This window comes from Dermacentor albipictus, chromosome 4 (assembly GCF_038994185.2).
Source record: "Dermacentor albipictus isolate Rhodes 1998 colony chromosome 4, USDA_Dalb.pri_finalv2, whole genome shotgun sequence".
NCBI lineage: Eukaryota > Metazoa > Arthropoda > Arachnida > Ixodida > Ixodidae > Dermacentor > Dermacentor albipictus.
Window position 1 is genome coordinate 163,555,899 of NC_091824.1, and position 15,868 is coordinate 163,571,766.

Here is a 15,868-nt window from a genome sequence, read left to right on the forward strand (position 1 = left end):
TTGTCGATTTAAAATAGGCATGACCATCTTTAAGGACAGAACTCCCAGCAACTTTCGCATCTGTTGACTAGCTTTCCCGACACACATCACATTGAGGTTCAGCCAACGGGCACTCCCCAGAGAAGAAGAATGATCATAGTGTAATACGCTAAAAGGACACAGAGAAATTATTTTGCCGCTTACGGCGTTCGCTCATCTCACAATGCTTAACTTACGAAAGTTAACCGTTCCCATGTTATAAGCTATAACGGCTAAATACTCGAAGCCCAGTTCACTATGTATGTCCATCGTCTTTGTGTTGCCGTCTTCCAGTCCACGTTCCGATGGAACGTGGACGTTCCGCCAAGATGGTCTGGGCCTCGCCCACAACATCATGGCGAAATACAAAAAGTCTGCCCATCACTTCCACCTAAAATCGAACACATGCCACTGCGGCGATGCGAAGTTGGTAGCCGGATGCGTTAACAACATTGCTACCGTGCAACATTTCTTTTAGCGAATAAGAGACGCAAAGCGTCAGGCGTATACAAAAGGCCGCAAAAAGAGCACGGAAAAACGCAAAAGGCGTACACAGGATATTTGGTCTTTAGCTGAAAGCGAAAGATGCTTAGGAGGTGGATGGGTTGGGGTATTTGTGAAAAACCCTATAAGGGAGTTTTAGAAAAGTATACCCAAAGGGCTTAGCGTACGCCAGAGCACAAATTCAATTGTTGGAACTTTGCATTTGTATGTACTCTTTGTTCTATATTTTGTGCGCCCGGCAGCTTGTGCCCTATGTTTGGGTCCTATTTATGGCATTTGGGTACTTGATGACCATGGGTCCGTAATTCGTGCGGTGTTGCGAGTTCCACGCATACAGTGAGAGTGGTTGCGATGGGTTTGGGCAGGTATTTCGGAGGACACACCGGTCGATATGATAATACGAGGAGTAGGCGTTGTGAGCACTGCGAAGACGAGGCCGTTTCTGAGGGGGGGGGGGGGGGGGGGGGGAATGATCTCAGAGCTGAAGAAATAACTGATGCCTGATGATGCTTTCTTTTTATGTGCTCTGGAGCACACTACGCCTTCTTAAGAAATTCCGTGCCGCTGGCGCCGCGGTAAACTGAGTAATCGGCTCGAGGGGATGAGTTGGCCCAGTGATCCTGTATGACGATTTGAAATTCTGAAGAGTCCTTAGCGCCCACCTCACGTTACCTCTGAGCTTGAGCTTTTTTGGACGAATATATTGCGTGTCTACAACACCTCTCATTTTCTTTACGCGTCTGAAGTACTGTAACACTGACTGAGCTCGAGTTACTTAGTCCTGAATATGTTTGCGTCATGAATAATGTAGCACATTATCTGCTGAATGTGAAGGTATACGAGGGTCTAAATTGAACTGAAGGTATTGAATGAACGCTCGCACCATCACAAGAATTCTACACTCTACACACTAGACTACACACTACACTACACAATAATTATTTTGTAATTAAATACTTTGAAACAAAATGAAGAGGAAGGGGCGTGAAATTTTCTGCATTTATTTATTTATTTATTTATTTATTTATTTATTTATTTATTTATTTATTTATTTATAGTTCAAACTTCCCAGCGGAACATCAAATGATGGGTGGGCAAGTTAAAGGCGGATATGACGATGACGTTACAAAGATGAGTAAAAACACTCGCAGGAAGATCTAAAACATCCGGTTTTGCTGATCAGTGCAGTTTGCGTCAGAAGGCCGTTTACATCGCGGTCGTCACTCGGTGAATCTTTACGTATGCCATGCTAGTGATGCGGGAATAATTTGGACCTAGTCGCAGTTTAAGTTCGATAAATAGATATATCCCACCTTTTGGAAACGGGTGTATTTCTTTCTTGAAAATATTCTTATATCGCAAATTCAGACCACTTTTACTTAGAATACTCGTTTGTTATATTTGAAGGGTCGAAGCTGATCCCCAGTGACACGCGGTATCTTTCCCGATTGCTGCCTCTGCGAAAAATTTATCTCTCCCGCGTTTTAGAAACCTTGCAGGAAAAAGAGAGCGCCGTTGCATATGTTCCATTCGGTTGCAACGTTCGTGCTGCAGTAAAAGAAGTCCCTTTTCCCCGAGAAGCCCTCTGACAGCACGGCGGGGTCGTCCAAGGTTACGCATTGTCACTAAAGCTCGACATCCGTCACGTCAACAGCTGCCGCCGAAGCAGACACCAACGGACAGACGGCGCTACTCACAGTTAGTGTGCACGCCGGCTTGTATGTGCTCGCGTTCCGGATAACATTCCCGTCACGCTCCTAGTCTGCCATAAGCACGCTGCATCCTCACCTTCCTCAGCGAATGGGGGTGGGAAGAAAACAGGGCTGCACCGAGCTCTGTAGAAGGAGCACGCCACGGTGAGTTTCTCTTTGTTTCATCTCTTGCTGTGTCACAGTCGACAAAACGGTTTGCCCTTTCGGGTGGGTTTGTTTTGGCTTCTTAGATCTGGCCGGGAAAGTTCTTGCGCTGTTCTCGCTGTCTCCGTGTAAATGTTGCGTCGGTGAAGCAATTTCACTGAAAGTACTTGCTGGATAACAACTCAAGGGACTGAAGGGCTGGCGGCATTTTGCAGCTTGCATGTGTAACGAGAAATTTCATTGGGTTTCATTAGATGTGTTACACTGAAATTTATCTTGGTAACCTCTAATCCTTAATTACGCACTTATCGAATGCGCTTGTCCCTTAAACATTACGCGAAAATTTTCCCTTAGAGCTGCTCATACCTGCCCAGTCATGAAGGAGCTTCAAAGTAGTAATGAATTGGGCATACTGGTTTGACTGACAAATAGCTAGAGAATTACTTTTGCCCCTTTTGTAGACACGTAGAAAATTATCATAGCAAACATTGTTGTGCGTAACACGGAAGAAAATAAGAATAGCAGATATGAACTGAGTGCTCAATGGTACGTGATAAAGTGAAAGTGAGAAGAAAGTACGACAAGGACATACGTACAAACTATTAAATAAAGAACAAAAGAAGAAATAATCGCAGGGGCACACCACGGCAGCCGTCAGCACATGCATAGTAAGGTTCACAAATTCAGCGAACCAATAAATGAATATTTCTTTTTTTTTCTTTTTTATACGTATGGCACGAGAAAAAAGCAAGCCTACACATACACGCTGTATGTGAAGGTAGAAGAAAGCACACAGGAGGCAGGGCCGATGGCTACGTCATCGCAGGCAACCACGATCAGCCAACACTGCGGATCAAGAGTAATTACAGCAGAAAGTTGGGCTAGTTGGTGTTGATGCATTTGCCGTGACATAGTTACTAGCGCTAGCAGGACTAAAGAAAAGAAAAGGTAGCAGAGGACAGGGCGCTAGTTATGTTACTGCGGATCAAGACTCCACCAGGCTCCGGACTTGAACAGTTTTCCTGAGCCAAAGCGCCCTGCTGTCCTCTGAAATTTCGTATTCAAGCACAACGCGTCAACTTGTGATCCGTTTATTGCTGTGGCCAACCATGACCTCATGAAATTTGAGGCTGCTTTAACTCAGCTGTTGTCCGCCCAAAAAGCATCAACTACTCAATAGTAAAGATAAAGGATCTTTTACGTATTAAAACTATGCGATGAGCTAACACTATACTTACAGGTATCATGCAGTATATTGTTTGAAAACGCAAAATATATATGTGTTCACGAGTGCTACATTGTACCTCAAAATTTCTTGCTGTAAAAATGATTGAGGACCTTAACAAAGAAACTGTAAGAGTGGTGTTGGAGGTCAATGCGCAGAAGACAAAGATGGTGCTTAATAGCCTGGAAAGGAAACGAGTGTTCAGGGTCGCCAGCCAGCTTCTAGAGTATGTGAATTAGTACGCTTACCTTGGTCAGTGACTAGCCAGGGACCCTGATAATGAGAAGGAATTTCACAGAAGAATACAAACGCGCTGTAGTGTATAAGGCAGAGATTAGCAGGTCCTCACTAGAAGCTTACCATTATCAATGAAAAGGAAGGTGTACAATCAATGCATTCTTCCGTTAGTAATATATGGGGCCGAAACTTGGAGATTGACAAAGATGCTCTAGAACAAGTCAAAGAGCGTGCAATGAGCAATGGCACGAAGAATTTTAGGCGTAACGTTAAGAGACAGAGAGAGAGCGGTATCGCTCAAGGAGTAAAAGGGGATAGCTGATATTCCAATGGACATTAAGAAAAAAAAACTGGAGCTGGGCAGGCCATGTAATGCGTAAGTTAGATAACGGGTGGACCATTAGGGTTACAGAATGGGTGCCAAGAGAAGAGAAACGCTGTCGAGGATGGCAAAAAACAAGGTGAGGTGATGAAATTTAAGGAATTCGCAGGTGCAAGTTGGAATCAGGTTGGCGCCACACAGGGGTAATGGGAGGTCGGAGAGAGAGGCCTCCCTCCTGCAGTGGACAAAACATTGGCTGATGCTGAAAACATGATGATGACAAAGATGATATAAATTGAAACATACGATGCTGAATACATAATTTATAAGGATGGGGCAAGTCACGTTAAGAAAATATATCGGGCCGTTCTATATAATGCGGTTCTTCATTAAGACGTAAGCTTTAGAGATCCCTATAAAACTACATTATATGTAACGGTTTATATCGTGATATATCGATTGATTTGGCAGAACACAGATGTGTTGATTCGCGTTACTCTCTCGGTCAATATCCAGGGATTTTTAGGCCAGTGCTAATGCACATATATTCGCCAATCTATCTCGAGAAATACGAACAAACGGACGCGCAATCATGGTGAGATGGGCACGAAAAGCTCAGGTTTTATAACGGACTTCGTCTTGAGCGAATGCGACCAACGTGAATTTTTTTTAATCAGCTTGAGCTATTAACATTATTTTTGTGTTACACTTACCTAAATAAGTATCACTTGTGTGTATGTTTATTTGTTCGCTGCAGGGAACAAGCCGTGTTTGAAGAATATACCATGTATCGAATCAACTGACTCAGCTGTTTTCGTGAAATAAAGTTACAGCGTGCTTTTCTATTCTGGCCCACGAACGCGGCGCAGTGACTGCATTTTGTAAGGTTTCATTTCATTTTTTATTATCTTTGACATTTTTCATTAATTTCAACGTTGCTGTGCCACCATTACCTCCGGATTGACCAGGAGATTAGAAGGGGAAATGAGCCTTATAAAATTTGGCCCAAAAATATGAAAAAAAGAAAAAAAAACAGCCATGCTGCGTCTGTTCAAAGCGAGAAACGTACATGCCATCGAAGCAGAGCGAAGTAGAATGCTACTGGATACGACAACGTGAATATTGCACTAAGTCTTACGAAATAATCGAAAAAGAAAAGTCGGCAAAATTAAAGGAACAAGACAATTTTGCTGGCAGTTAACTTGTGAATACAGTTATGCTATGCTAGAAAGTGAATACTTTTTTTCAAGGTTGCAGTCTGCAATTAAATAAATGCAGCACGATGGCGCAATTGAACGCAGGAAAGTACATAAAGCTGAAGTCTCCAACGCATTTCGTTTCGAAGCAGTTCAAACCAGTCTTGACACCTTCCTTAGATTTTAGACTTTTCCTCCACGTTTCGATTTTCTTCTTTTGCGTACTGGCACGTTGTCATTGATAGGTAGCAGTGCAGCAAATTAGTCGTAATCGTTTCCTGGTGATCTGAGCATACAAACTCTAACGTGCTCTTATCAACCCCATTGTCAATTCTTAGCTTCTAAGAATCCCGTTTCTCTGAGTTCTTTTGAAACTCGCTCTCTGTGACGAGCAGCAGGGAAAAAAAAATTACCGACGATTACGTTACTTCCTAATGCGAAATTTGAGCGCAGCAAATAAGCTGTTTCACCTTTTCGATAGATTGAGGCAAAGAAATCGAGCAACACATGTATGCGCTATCACAGAATTTTTTTTTATTTTTCACACGTATTCCTTTAACAAAGACTCCACTAACAGCTCTTGACAGTCATGAAGGAAGCTTTGTGGTCGGAGAAATAGACTGATATATGTTCGACTTGGTACACCAATGCTTGATTCTCAAAGACGATATCTATACAAGTGCCTCGCGAGGTTGTCACAGCCGTGGGACGCGTTACGAGCGAGAGGAACGGGATGTTCTCCCGCATAAGTGTTAGGAAATTGCTGTTTGTCTTTATGTCAACATTAAAGTCCCCCACTACTAACATCGGTGTGGATCGATGGACGGTTAATGCGAGTTGCAGGAAGTGCACGACGTCTTTCGTGAGTGCGGTAGCGGACTCACGAAAGCGGTATCAGTCGGTCGCTGCTAGCGCTGGGGGAATGAAAGGAGGGCGGAGCTGGTTATGAGGCCGACGATAACGCCGACGACGACGCGAAACCCAGGAACGGACGCCAAAGAGCCATTTGTGTAGCCAGCCCTCCTCCACAGTCTCTCCTCCTCCCTTCCATCATCCTCCCTCGCCCGGAGAGCCGACAGCGCGCATGCGCGGCGGCGGAGCAGATTCGTCGGCGAGCTGGTTACGAGGCCGACGACAACGCCGACGCCGACGACGACGCGAAACCCAGGAACGGACGCCAAAGAGCCATTTGTGTAGCCAGCCCTCCTCCACAGTCTCTCCTCCTCCCTTCCATCATCCTCCCTCGCCCGGAGAGCCGACAGCGCGCATGCGCGGCGGCGGAGCAGCAGATTCGTCGGCGAGCTGGTTACGAGGCCGACGACAACGCCGACAACGCCGACGACGACGACGACGCGAAACCCAGGAACGGACGCCAAAGAGCTGCGCTCTAAAACTGATTGAATGAGATGCACCAAGCCACCACGAGTCTTGCAGTTCACAAGTCCAGCCCCTAGTCGCCCACTTATTTCACCAGACTCGGTGAGGTGGTCTTGCATGAGAGGCCGTTCAGGCGCCCGCGCCAGTAGCGTTAGATTGCGATTGCACACGTGCGCGGGCCTAAGAAATTCTGGAGGCAGCAAGCGACGGGAGTCGACGCCGTTCTGTGTTGGCCGGTCACTTCGAGCAACAACGAAGAGAAACGGCGTGAAACACACAAAGTGAAGGCGCAGTGACCGTTGTAGATGCGGCGCAGTGGACTTCCCTTGGGATGCACACTGCAGACAGATCGCGCATTCTGAAGCTTCTACAAGGAACATCATGGTGTTGCAAAAAGCGTCGATTAACTTTGCTTTCTTAAATCGGCCTGTTCTCCCAGTGATTTCATCTTTCAGTAACGTACTTCGAAACTGCCGATTTCTCTACGGAACTTTTCTATTTATTTATTTATTTACTTATTTATTTACAAGTACCCTACAGGCCTTCGAGAAGGCATTGTGTAAGGGGGGAAATACGATCACATATTCGTAAGAAATTGAAAAAAAAACATCAGTACAATCAAAGTAATATTCACGCAACATGGAAAATTAATGCGACATTATCAAATACAATATGAGGAGCAATAACAAACAAAAGTAAACGCAATAACATAATAGCATAATAGCATCATAAACGTGTTTGCATGCATACAGTAATAACTATCGTAAAAAATTGGGATCACTTCAATTCTTTTATTAGCTTGTAGAGAAATTTAGGAAAGAAATTATAAGACGGCAAGACGTGTTAGACGGTTGAAACGGCACGTTGATAGATTAGAAGATGGCGAAATGCACTGGGTTTCGATTGGCAAGCGATTTTGTGTGGTAGAGCGTTTCATAAACGGACTGCACGGGGCAAAGCTGAAAAGTTAAAAGCGTGTGTATTGTCACAAATTCGGGTGTAGCTGAACTTGTTAGTCAGTGTTTGTGACCTCGAGGATGCCTTTTTCAGTTTTGATAAGGACAGGCCACCTGCGTCAATGAATCTATGAAATAATAATAGAAGGGAAATATAACGGCGATTAGTTAGTGGTTGCAAGGAAAGATGGACTTTAATGTGGGGGACACTTCACTGGTTACTATAACTGTTTTTAATGAAATGGTTCGCTCTATTCTGGATGCTCTCCAGGTGTTCGATGAGGTATTTTTGAGGCGGAGATCGTATACAAGGGGAGTAGATAATTAGTGGTCGAACAATAGCTATGTAAGCTAGTTTTCAGAATGGTGAAAGCGCAGTTCTTAAGTTGCGGCAGAGAAATCCTAATAATGTGGAGGCGTTAGCGGAAATTGAAGTGATGTCATTAGCACTACTCCTAAGTACTTATATTCTGTGATGTGGTCAACTATGTTACAGTGCAAATGATAAGAAAAGTGAGAGTTAACAGTTTTTCGAGAAAAGGAAGCTGGCTTTGCACTTCGACACGTTTAGGGACGTGAGCCACGTAACACACTGATATGTTCAAGGTCATTTTGGAGTGCCACGTGTTCAGCAGAACAGTTAATCGAACGGTATATAATGCAGTCGGCAGCAAATAATTGTACTGAAGATATCATTCAGTAAGTCGTTTTACTGCCTTGGGGTGACGTCAGACTGGGCAGAGGAAAAGTTACCAACAGTGAACTGTTCGCCATTAGAAAGAAAATTACTAATCCATAAATAGGGTCAGTGAGTCAAGTTTAACTGCAGAGAGCTTTGATATCAGGCGACTATGGGCTACACGATAGAATGCTTTCGAGAAGTCCAGGAAGGTGCACTGAATTTGTTTATTTCTGTTCATATCGAAGTGCAAGTCTGACGTGAACGCTAGTAGTTGGGTTTCGAAGCAAAATCCTTTTACGAAACTATGATGTTTCGAGTATTATATTGAAGATGAGAATATATGTGGGATGCAATAATGTGTTCTAACATTTTGCAGTAAATGCACGTGAGTGATATAGGACGGCAATTTTCACTAAAACTCTTGTTACCTTTCTTAAAGGCAGGCACTGCTTTTCCTATTCTCCAGTCTGTAGGAAGCACATTAGTTGTAAGGGATTGGTTTAATAGGCATAGCAGTATATTGCTCGATACTAGTGTTTTGTTTTTTAGTATTTTACAATTTAGACCATCTATGCCAGTGGATGAATACATCTTAAGGTTGTCTATAAGATCGACTACGCCTTTTAAAGTGATAGTGCCTTCTAAAGTGATAATGATGGGAGCCATGTACTGGAAATTGAAATGAGGCGCAAAAGGTTTGTTAGAACTATCTTCCCTTGTAAAGAAGGATGTGAAAAATTAGTTAAATGCGGTCGGTTATTGATAGTCAGGAATAGGTGAGCTGTTTTTATCATGCAATGAAATACTACTGCACCTGTTACTAGGGTTAACTATGTTCCAGAACTTTATTGGATTACTTGTAAGGATTATCTGTAGATCTGGTAGATTTATCCCAAGTCAATGTTCTTTGTACGCGCTTCGCGTTTTGATATAGGCGTTTTTTCTTGTTTCTCATTTTGTGAAGAGAGAGAGAGAGAGGAATAGAGGAAGGCAGGGATGTTAACCAGTCAAGAATCAGGTTGGCTACCCTACGCTGGGAGAAGGGAGAGGGGGAAGAGAGAGAAGGAAGAGAGAAGGTGTAGAGACGTGTACGGACAGTGCTTGAGTTAGAGCCGCTCGAGCAAACCAGACGTTCTGAGGAAGCACAAAAGTACCTTCACGGCCTTCTGAGCCGATGATCGATTAGAGAGGGTGCTCTAGTCCTGTCTGTTCACTCAAAGGACGATCATCTAATTTCCTCAATGTTTTGAACAAAGATCGTCTTGGTGCTTGAAATTGAGGACAATGGCACAATAAGTAGTCAATGTTCTCCTCGCATCCGCAAACATCACACGCAGGACTATCAGCCATCCCAATTAGTGCTGAGTAGGCATTCTTGAAGGCAACTCCAAGCCACAACAGACACAGAAGAGATTCTTCGCGTCGGTGCAGACCGACCGGAGGTCTGAGTTGCCGTGACGGGTTTAGTCTGGGCAGTCTTGTGCGCCTTGTATGTGCAGTATTCCACTCTGCTAAGGAGATCGTGCGTGCTAGAATTCGAAGTTGTCTCACCACGTTAGTCCTGCAGAGAGGAATAGGGACGCAGCGGTTTTCTTGGTTTGACGTCCGAGCTGCCTTATCTGCGTCATCATTTCCGATGATACCGCAATGACCTGGTATCCATTGTAAATACATATCATGGCCTTATTCTCTTAAGTGATGGACAAGTTCCACGATTTCGCACGTGAGCTGATCGTGAATTTCATGTCTAAACTGGTGCCGAGATTAACATTCTTTGAAGAGTTTTAGTAATCCATGAACTGGAATTATCGTTAACGATACTAATAAGAGGGATGTGCTTATTATTTACTGCAGACAACTTATCTCTGAACAGAACACAGTTTTTATTGATCAATCTGCTTTAAAAAGATGGCTCCAATACACCATCAAAAAATGTCTAGTTCTGAGGTAAGGATACTATAGTTACTTTTACTGTATCTATAATTTGCTTTGTTATGAAACCAGCGGACGTGCGCAGAATACCGATGGCCACTTGAAGTAGCTGGCGATCATTGAATCCATCTAAGTTATGTGTTTGACAGCTTCTGGAGCTTTTGGTAGAATGAGATCTAAAAGAATGGAATTACGAGTCACTTGATTAACTACTTGAAATAGGTTAAAATCTAATGTTAAGGTAATAAAGCTTGTGCATGCACATATGACACGATGATGATAAATTAACCCAGTCAATTAAAGGAAGATTGAAATCTCCGAATAGGTACATTATATCTGCCTCACAAAAACCAATTACCTCATTAATACCGTCATGTAATGCAGTTAGGAAGGAAAAATGAGAATCTGGCGCATGGTAACAGTTACCGAGCAGTACATTCCCGGTTGATGCAGAGCAGGCCACGGAAATGATTTCGAGGTTAGTATGGGTTTTAACAACAAGAGATGTGATATTCTTTTTAATTCCTATCATGACAACGCCCCCTTTTTTCTTACTACGGTCGCGCCTGTATATGTTGTGTTACCGGGGAAAATTTTGTTGTCAGTTATTCCAGAGTTTAACCAGGTTTCGGTAAAAGCAAGAGCATCTGAATTGCAGTCGTCAAGAAAAGAAGAAGCAAAATCGTACTTTGACGTAATACTACGGATGTTAGCAAACGATAATGATAAGGTTGAGGAAGTAAGCGTTTGATTAGGTTTGGTGATTGGGCACATGCGTATTGCGTGGGAGCTATCTGTTGACCATGACAACTGCATCAGTTGCAACATCGTAGGTATAAGTCTCAGAGTTTATGCGCATTCGCTCGACACGCAACTTAAGCGTCTTGTTTTTATTCTTAGCAAAACCAATTAATTTCCATTTCGCTTGTCTCGCTGCGGGTGAAAAATCCTCGCGGATTGAAGACGTGGGTCCCTTAAGTTTAAACGCTGAAGCTAAGATACGCTCTTTCTCTTCGAAGAAAGTCACCTTTGCTGTAACTGGCCCTCGCTTTTCTTGCGAATGTTTGCTCAAACGGCGCACGCGCTCGAATTTTTCAGCTGTCGCGGTAACGCCAAATTATTCTGAACAAAACTTGATAATCTTCTGGTCGGACGCAGCCCAATTTTCTTTGGGATCATCATCTATTCCAAAAAACAAGAGATTCGAGCGGTGCAGTCCATTTTCAGCGCCATTACATCTTGAAGATATTACTGCCAATTGCTTGGAAACATGGCTTATAACCTCAGCAGTTCTCTCGGCTTCGGCTGCGCAATGCGAAGCAATAGGGACGTTAAGCGTGTCCGGTATTCGGGCAAGCGCGGGCGGTTTTCCGGTTTAGCGGGGGCGTCAAGGTGAGCGGCCCGATCGGTGGCGCCAGCTGGTGGCGCAAAGCTCAACCACACAAACACAGAGCTAATTACTGTATTCTGCTTAGCTGCTGGGGTAAATTTTCGACACTGGTGTAATCGTATTCACAATTACGCCGCTGCCAAAAATTTGCACGAGTGGCGAAGCAGGATATGGTGAGTTACGGCAGTTTTAGCTATGCGTTTGTCTGGTTGAGCTCTACAGCACCAGGCGGCTTCACCACTCACGTTTACGCCCCGACCATCCGGTAATCCGTCCAAACCGCTCCCGTTTACCGGAATAGCGTACAAGCTAAAAGTCTCTAATGGTGGATTATAATTTTATGATTTCCGTGCTGAGCTGCTTCACTTCGTTTTCTTCTGCCTCCTGCTTTTGTTTCGTCTCCTTCAGTTCTGCAATTAAAGCAGCGGGACCATTTTCAAGCTTTCGAGTGGATTCTAGAACCTGGGTAAATGCATCAGCTTCAATTTTGGACATTGGACCAGGGTTTGGTTCAACGTCTCCAGAAAGTATGAGCACAAGGGCACGTAAAGCACTTTGAATGCTGGATTACAACAGCAAGAACAAGGTTAACAAATCGTGAATCTCTACAGGGCACGACACCCTCCATAAGCGGCGGTTACTGCTCCTAACACACGTCGCATTATTCAGGTAACTGACCTGTAATATGAACCAGCGTGAGCGTGCCCTCCCCGATGCGATGTCGTGCCCAAGGTGCGCTGTCGATGGCTGGCTTGTATGGCTTCCGCATGCTGTGTTGAGGGTAGCAGTCCGGGATGCCAGCTGGTGAAGCGCGCTTCGTCCAGAACCGGCTTGCAGCCCTGTGATGCAGACAGTAGTAGCAATAACTTGACACCAGAGTGTAAGATTGGATGAAGAAGCGAATATTATGAATAATAATAGTAATTATATATATATATATATATATATATATATATATATATATATATATATATATATATATATATATATATATATATATATATATATCATACATACCCGCCGTGGTTGCTCAGTGGCTATGGTGTTGGGTTGCTGAGCACGGGGTCGTGGGATCGAATACCGGCCACGCGGTCCCATTTCGATCGAGGCATAATGAGAAAACAGCCGTGTACTTAGATTTAGGTGCACGTTAAAGAACTCCAGGTGGTCGAAATCTCCAGAGTCCGCCACTACGACGTGCCTCATAAACAGAAAGTCGTTTTGGCGCGTAAAACCCCATAATTTAATTTCTTTAATATGTACAATACACGAACAGTAGTCCTGGGAAGACAGTAAATACTCTTTCAGCATGGTCGTACATGCTAATAAAGGATTTTTTTTATAATTATTGTATTGATGAAGAAGAAGCAGATGTACTTGATCGGGAACTTATCAAAAATATATTCGTTTCAAACGTAATTCATAGGACTATGTATATAATTACTCATTATGTATAGTTAATACTCAGAATACTCATTAGTCACCATATAGTTCTCAGAACCAATTTGTATCCGGCAAAATAAATAAATAAAACTCAAATAAACAAGGAATAAACTACGCGTCTGAAGTCACGCCGCAAGCGTAAATCCACGCGAAAAGTCAATTTTAAGCAACGGTAACAATTCAGTGTTATTGAAGACCTCTCTGGTGTATATGGCACCGTTACGCGAAGCTCTTCCTCAAAAGTCCCAAACGTAAAAATACAGTTCGAATGTTCGCGACGCCCGCTAGATACGCACTTTCAAGCCCGGCGTAGCGGTGCTACCCCTGCTGCTACGTTAACGTTAAGCAAAGCCGAGGCAACTCCAGAGCCGTCGGGCAATGCGTGGCCCATGGGAGTAGCGGCACCGTTTGGCCACCTCCTGCTATTCTACCACGGCGGCCCTGACCACGAAATAAGCTATAGACAGGGGCGTCGATTCTTCTATCTTGCAAAGCATTTGGCGCGGCTAATTTCTCAGCGATAAAAGGTGCGTAGTATTACACCATGCTTTCTGCCTCTATTCACCCCTCTCTTTTATGACTTTAAAAGGGACTCTCCTCCCTCTCTTGATTCCGAAGTTATCGCTGCTTAACACGAAATATCTATGCGGCGCGTTATTCGATTACGACTGCAACGGGTACAGATTCGATCACAGCAGTTTATTGCATTGGTCCTAAGCCTTTTTTTTTATTGATATGATATAAGGAGATGTTGACGCACAATTTAAGGCACCGGCTATTCCTTATCTCCTGAATGGTTCCATCATACAACATACAGGCTTCAAGATTACATATGAAATAATCGTCTCACAGAAGCACCAGGACTTCCAAAGAAGGTCCTAAGCCTTTAATCTGCGTGCAGGAAAACAAGCTAAGTTGCAGATTGATGCGACCAGGAATTCAAGTGGTTCAACGAGAAATAGCAAAAAATGTTTCTTATCTCATTTTGCGAATGCGCCTGCGCCTTAGCGATGTCATAGGTTTCTTGTTTACAAGAAATTTGCCCATAGTAACAAGTTTCCGTACCATCTATTATTCGCAGAACAAAGCATTCGTCTTGCCGAGGTGCAAGCTGGAACGCCTTATTAGTCGAGTGGCCACTCTTGTCTATCTTACTCAGTGAAAGTTACATTTGATGCCTGAAAGCAGAAGCAGAGTCACGGCACGGCTGGATAAAAGTTGCTCCATAAGAAACTGATGCCAGTTCTACTTTGTTGCTTCGCGTTCCATTAATCGTCCCTCAGAGATTACGAAGAAAGAATAAAAGGAGCAGTCGACCTCTTGCCCTTTTGCCGACTTTCACCCTTTTTCCCCTATTCTGAACCGGAAGCCGTGCACTTTATTTTCTTTCGTAATTTCCTCTCTCATGCCGGCCATATTTCTGCCACGCCTCTCGAGCTTCGACCCCTCTGTCCGGTCATCTATTTGTGTTCACTATGCTTCGCGGCTGTTTTGTTGTCACTCGCGCAGCTCGATTTCACATTGGCTTTTGATCAAAGTCTCCACCGGCTGTTATTTGCTCACCACGTTTCCATGAAGGTGCCGTCATTTCCTTCTTCCGAGCGATATTTCCCAGTCGTGAACGGCGAGGAAGAACGAACGTACAGAAACAAAATAACATCCAATGCGCATTCTTTTGTCTTCAGTTTGATCTTGCCAGCTTTTTTTCCCAAAGGTACGCAAGAAATAAGCAGTAGACGAACGGGGAGATCGCGTTCCGACTGAACTCTCCTGAGGCATTGCCATCCAAAGATGATTGTGTAACTGGAGACACCACCGCCATCGTTGCTGCGGAACTTGAGCGCGTCGCATGCCGAGTTCACGGCCATTTCCTACGTTCTTGGTTCTTCATTCTGCGTCGGTTTATGTTGCATTGCAGCGGGCCCTCTGTTCACATCTTGTTATATTGACCTCTATTGCATTTGTCGCAACGACAGTGAAACTGAAGGACACGTCGAAGCGCATCAAGTCAACGTGAATGCGCGTTGACTCGATAGGCGCGCTTTCTCCTGCAATTCACACACATATAGCTTGTTTCTCTAACGAAACCTTAATCGACAATATGACCGCCAATTTTCGTTAACTTATTCCCGTCTGTCTTTTGGCAGTATTTGTAGCAAAACAGAACCGCAAGCTTTGTGATCGCAAACTCAATAGAACTGAAAAAAAAAAACGTAAGGCCATAGAACAAGCGTGGAAAACTTCGAACTCAAATACTGTTTTCTGTACTTTCGAGGTAGCTACCATGTTTCCTATTCTTATTCGCTTCATTTTCGAGACTGTTCATTTCTCAGCTTTTTAATTGAGTGGTCTGCTACGTATATCTGCGCATTTCTCGACTTCTCTTTTCAAACACTACCTGAATAGCGCATGCCATGCTGTATTCATATGCACAGATAAATAAACAGGCAATATATTGCTCTTCTAGCTCAAGCGTAGCGTATTAGCAGTGACTTAGGAGCAAGTGGCACAAAGAAACCGATGTTAAAATACGTGGTACGGAAACCGAACTCTCTTCCTTTATTATTAACTCACTTTTTTATATTTTTTCTAGCGTGTCTAATTTTGACTGGAATTCATGTTAGGCACTCCAGGTAGGCAGCGTTCATTTCTATTGTAAGTCAACGGGTTCCGTCAGCATGATAAACTTACATTCTTTGATCGGCGACCACAAGTTATCTTGAGAAGCGT

The 15,868-nt window shown here is 43.8% G+C and overlaps 1 protein-coding gene and 1 long non-coding RNA gene across 4 annotated transcripts in view; one reads left to right on the forward strand and one right to left on the reverse strand.

Moving 5' to 3' along the window:
- LOC135900015 (uncharacterized) overlaps positions 1-15,868 on the reverse strand; it is a 193,094-nt gene that overhangs the window by 109,848 nt on the left and 67,378 nt on the right. For all 3 annotated transcript variants that reach the window (XR_011514135.1, XR_010563769.1, XM_070537765.1), the window contains one exon: positions 12,374-12,534. Coding sequence is in view for 1 of the 3 variants with exons in the window: in XM_070537765.1 (XP_070393866.1) it covers positions 12,374-12,534 (161 nt within the window). In the remaining 2 variants the exon portion in view is untranslated. The remainder of the gene's footprint in view (positions 1-12,373; positions 12,535-15,868) is intronic.
- LOC139059395 (uncharacterized) overlaps positions 2,250-15,868 on the forward strand; it is a 90,271-nt gene continuing 76,652 nt past the window's right edge. Inside the window, exon 1 of the long non-coding RNA XR_011514136.1 lies at positions 2,250-2,378. This is a non-coding gene — a long non-coding RNA (uncharacterized lncRNA). The remainder of the gene's footprint in view (positions 2,379-15,868) is intronic.